The sequence below is a fragment of the Cupressus sempervirens genome, chromosome 3 (assembly GCF_028749045.1).
Source record: "Cupressus sempervirens isolate cs-2001-9-10 chromosome 3, ASM2874904v1, whole genome shotgun sequence".
Classification (NCBI taxonomy): Eukaryota; Viridiplantae; Streptophyta; class Pinopsida; order Cupressales; family Cupressaceae; genus Cupressus; species Cupressus sempervirens.
In genome coordinates this window covers 732,322,705-732,327,844 of record NC_143120.1, presented here as the reverse complement: position 1 = coordinate 732,327,844, position 5,140 = coordinate 732,322,705, and the positions used below count along the sequence as shown (strand labels likewise).

Here is a 5,140-nt window from a genome sequence, read left to right as displayed (position 1 = left end):
GGTTATTCTTTCAAAATTAGCATTTGTTAAGAGACGGCAAAAATCTATTCCTTCAAATAACTTATTACCTTTCTACACAATTGGTCACTAAATCTATGTAATGCCTGTTGAAAGTGAAATTTTCTTTTAAATTGCTTTGCAAGTCATTATTCAATACATATTTTTATGATAGTTTTGAATATCAACTGCTAGAGTTCCGTTTTTCATGTGCCAATGCAAATCAATCATTTCCTGTTTTTATATGTTGGAAGACTGTTCAAAGCACACTGAAAATTTTATATATTAAATAGATAATATATTCATAATAAGAAAATCCCATGACATTAAATTATTCCCAGGCTACATTTGATAAATACACAAGTTGGCTATATGCAAGAAAAGCTTCCACTATCCCAAAACATCTTCCATGCTCCCCTGCTTATTTTAATACACCACTCTCTATATTGGTAGAAGTCCTTTGAAGTGAGAAGCCAATCCAGATATCTCAGAGCCCATCCTCCTCTTCCTTAATCTCTCTGCAATGATGAAAGCCAGTTCAAGGGACTGAGATGCATTTAGACGTGGATCACAGTGAGTGTGGTATCTAGAACTAAGATCATCCAAGGTCACAGTCCTTGATCCACCTATGCATTCTGTCACATTTTGTCCCGTCATCTCCAAGTGCACACCACCAGGGTGGCTCCCTTCTTGATCATGAACATCAAAGAAAGCTCGCACTTCAGCCTGAAAAGAATTGAAAAATATGTCAGAGTTTGTACATTGGTTTGTAGAAGGAATATACAAAAAGAATTGCAATTATTCTTTAGCATCCAATTAGTGTGTTTCTCAACAATGAATTCCACATTAATTCAAGCCCTTTGCCCTCCACCATAGCTTTTTAGATTTTGCACATATATATTATCTTGCACAATCATAATGTCTTCTTGACCATATATATGATGTGTGTTGCTAAGGGACTATTAAAGATTGTCATTTTGGATAACATAGAAAACTGCATATTTAGAAAGCTCAAATTTCACTTACTCTTATTGCATCAAAAGGGCGAGTCTTGAGGCCACATGGAGCTTTAATAGTGTTACCATGCATGGGATCACTGACCCATGTGACAATAAGCCCAGCACGGCGGACTGCTCTTATGAGATGAGGTAGCTTAACCCTGAGCTTTTCTGCTCCCATGCGTACAATCACAGTGAGCCTACCAGGTTTGTTCTCAGGATTCAAAATCTCTACCAACTTCACCAAATCACCTGGGTCCATCTTATCACTCACCTTCAAATATGGAAACAATCCATGAGTTACGTATAAAAGAAACCAAGAAATATTCTTAATGATAGAATGGATTCAAATAGAAGCTGTGGGACAAATCATCAGCGAAAGGACATTTAGTTAAGTACCACAAAGGCAACCCCAAGTAGAGAAGCCATAAAGCACACAGAATGTTTTAAAACCAAAGCAAAGTTTGGGAGTATGTTTAACATGTCAGCTTAGAGATTTACAAACCAAAGCCAACTTTTGGGGGATGCAGGTCAAAGTACTTTATAAAGAGTATCAGAGTTAATACCTTAACACCAATGGGATTAGCCACTCCACGAAGAAACTCCACATGAGCACCATCTAGCTGGCGTGTTCTCTCACCAATCCACAGCATGTGGGCAGAACAGTCATAATAGAGACCTGAGGTTGAGTCCTTCCTTGTAAGTGCTTCTTCATAAGGAAGGAGGAGGCATTCATGGGAAGTGTAAAATTCAGTAGTTGTCATGATGGGGTGATCTACTGTTAATCCTGCGGCTGACATGAACCCTAACGCCTCATCAACCCGGTGTGCAAGTTCTCGATACCTTCAAGCATAACAGTAAAACTGTAAGAATGTCTGTCTAAATTCATTTTGATTCAACACATGAACATAATCAGTTCTCCAAAAGTTCAAAGCTCTTAGGACATACAAATCTACTTGAACATATATGAACTTAAGCAAAAAGGTAAGTGTTATAGTAATTTATATCCAAGATACAGTCTTTGATGTTGAACATTAGAATAAAGTTCTCCAATCTTTCTGAACACACAAAAATGCATGGTCCCTTAGAAAATCTCCTAAAATACACAACATTATGTTGCATTAGTTGCATTTCCAGACAAGCCATCTTCCAAAACATGGAGAAGGGATTGGACCACAGAAAGAACTGAGCGAAACATTTCCTTTTTCAACTTGGTCTTGCAGTGATAGGTTTTTGTTTTATAATTGGAGGATAAACGATGATAAGAACTTGATAGCCATATTGTATTGGGTTTTTCAAGGTGAAAGAAATTTGCATCCAGGCAGCCAAATTCCATAGTTTGACAACCATGGACTAACATCCAAAACTTTGCTACGATGTCTTATTTCATGTAGGTCACATATAGCATATAATTAAACACTTTCACTATTTACTTTCCAGGGGTCAAGCAATTTGCAGATAGAGCATGACAGCAATACAAATTGTTTTCTTCAAAAGCCATTTCACAACAAAGCATGTACAAATTAACCATTGGTGACACTATGTAACCAATTTGATTGTCAAATTCAAGAATCGTACGACCTATTCCCATTTTAAGTGTCAAACACAATTACTTTATCATATTAAAAGAACACTTAGATTCATGGGAAAAGTAAAACAAGTTATGTTAAATCAAGAAAAGTAAAATAAGTTATGTTAAATCAAATGATGGATGCCGCATATAAAATTAGCAAGTCGAACGACTTGCTTGAAATAGTATAAGCCAATTCCTCTAAGTCAACAAACAATAATAAAGCTAAATACCTGTCCCCCTGTTCACTATGCTCTGTGAAATCTAGATTCCACTGAGTGATACGTTGCATTGCAGCATAGCCTCCTGTTGCAAAAGCGCGAAGCAGATTGAGTGTGGCCGCTGCTTGGCAGTAAGCCCTGATCATTCTCTCTGGGTCAGGAATTCGTGACTTTTCATCGAAGGTATCTCCATTAATGTTATCTCCTCTGTAGCTAGGAAGCTTTACACCATTTATTTCTTCAAATGGATCAGATCGAGGTTTCGCAAATTGTCCAGCCATTCTGCCTACCTGATTTCCATATGGACAGAATTAGAGTTTTAAAAACTTAAAAGCAAGAGGGTATCAAAAAAGATATATAAGTCGGTAAAATTAACTTTTCCAAAAAGATCCATTCTTGAAAAATGAGGCGAAAAAAGATCTAGGGCCTTTCCGTAAGGTGATCCTCGATTAAGGATATAAACAAGATTGACATGGTAAATGAAGAAATTATAATTAAAATGATCAACTGTACGCGCATAGATGATCAATATCAAAATTTGATAACCGATTTATGAAAGTTTTTGAAGCTGCATTGTGAACTTTGGAACATATATTTTCAAACGGCATGATGAACCTCTGGAGAAATGGCATGTTCTGGATTTCACTGAAACGACTAAAGGTCCAGTTGTTTAGCATACGTTTGCCAAACAAGTGGCAACAAATAACACATGTCCATCTGCATGAAAGATGAACAGAGCCAAACCCCATGATCAAAGATGACAATTTGGCAATTCAAGAATGGCATATGCAAACAGAGAAATCCAAAATACACTTGGTGATGAGAAGCAAGCACCAGACGATAGTTTTGTGACCCAGATTAGGTAATTCGAAATGGGTAAAGGCGAAAGGAACAATCCAAAACACAATTGATCATAAACAGCATTTACATCAAAGCTGAAATGAAGGTTTTGACGTATGAAATGGCTCCATAGCCTAACGAGAGAATAGGACAACTGCTAGCACAGATCTTAACCAAAAATGCAGAAGTAGAAAGCTAAGTCTGGATCGATGTCAAACCACCAAGATTACAACAATCTCTGACAGCTGATCTAGCTATGATCCACGACCAACATATAACCATATATAAAATCTTACACTATCGAATGCCCTAATATGAAAAACAAGATTTCTGTATATCCCACATACCTTGACAACGGGAACTTGACCTCCGAACATAAGAACAGCACCCATCTGCAGAAGAATTCTGAAAGTATCTCTTATGTTGTTAGCATTGAACTCCTTGAAACTCTCAGCACAGTCCCCACCTTGAAGGAGAAAGGCCTTTCCTTGGGCAGCATCAGCCAGCCTATCCTGCAAGTGCCTTGCCTCCCCTGCAAACACAATTGGAGGGAATGTCTCCAAGGTCTTGATCACCGACTCAAGGTCTTCCTTGCTAGGGTACTCTGGCAGCTGCAGAGCCTTCTTTGATTTCCAGCTATCTACACTCCACCCTGCTTTGCTAGCTGATTCAGTCATCTTCACTGGCTCAGCTGCATGCACTGCTCTAACCACAACCCTTCTCTTCTGGCTCCCTACAGGCAATGCCCCTGCCAGCTTCATTGAAGAGGGCATGGGCTGCTTATGAGTATGTTGAAGACCACCGTATGGCTGTGGCACCATTGAACAGCCAGTAAGGGCCTCCATTGTTGTTGAGCTTGAGCTTGCAGGGGGGAGGGAAGGTGAAACAGACAAATGTATATCTTTCACCAGGAGGCAAAATGCAGCAAACCTTTGATGCAATAGCCTCCTGCTTAATTAGAGGATCGGTGAGATTTTATAGGCAAGTGCACAAATTTTTTATTCAGTAGTTCAATGTTACTTTCTTGTGGGTAGGTATAGACAGGCACAAACAAGTTACAAGACTTGTTGCCTCGGGATTCTACACTCAAATGGGTATATTATACATTGAGGAGTTGGTGAGTTGGTGAGTTGGCTATCACAGTGGAGGTAGTTGGAAATAAGTTAGATGGGAAGGAGTCTCTCACTTGATGGTCACACTTACTCTAGCTTAACCTCAAGTCCTGACCTACCTTACCACAGGGTCAACATTACTGTTGTAAGTCATGGATCCTGGGTTTTATGTTGATGCTATGGTGCAAATTCGATGATAATTACTTGTACGTTTTTTTAATGGATTGACTGATTGAATATAGACTCTGTTGACGAGGCTCACCCTCATGAAGAAAACGTGGGTGGGGTGATGAGTGCTAGCATCATCATTAGGATCCCTTGTTATGGAATGTACTTGGCAAACGAACTTTCAAATGCCAGTTAAAAGTTGGTACATGGCCTAATAAGTTAGACTATGTTTAT

General features: G+C 38.8%; 1 protein-coding gene across 1 annotated transcript; it reads right to left on the bottom strand.

Annotated features, from left to right (window-relative positions):
• Positions 1-273: 273 nt before the first annotated feature.
• On the bottom strand, positions 274-4,576 carry LOC149568858 (phospho-2-dehydro-3-deoxyheptonate aldolase 2, chloroplastic-like). Its single transcript, XM_089821738.1, has 5 exons — positions 3,974-4,576; positions 2,799-3,076; positions 1,562-1,838; positions 1,024-1,269; positions 274-723 (listed from the first exon to the last, which is right to left on the bottom strand). Exons 1-5 carry the CDS (start codon positions 4,469-4,471, stop codon positions 439-441), a joined length of 1,584 nt encoding a protein of 527 aa, XP_089677864.1. The 5' UTR covers positions 4,472-4,576; the 3' UTR covers positions 274-438.
• Positions 4,577-5,140: the final 564 nt, after the last annotated feature.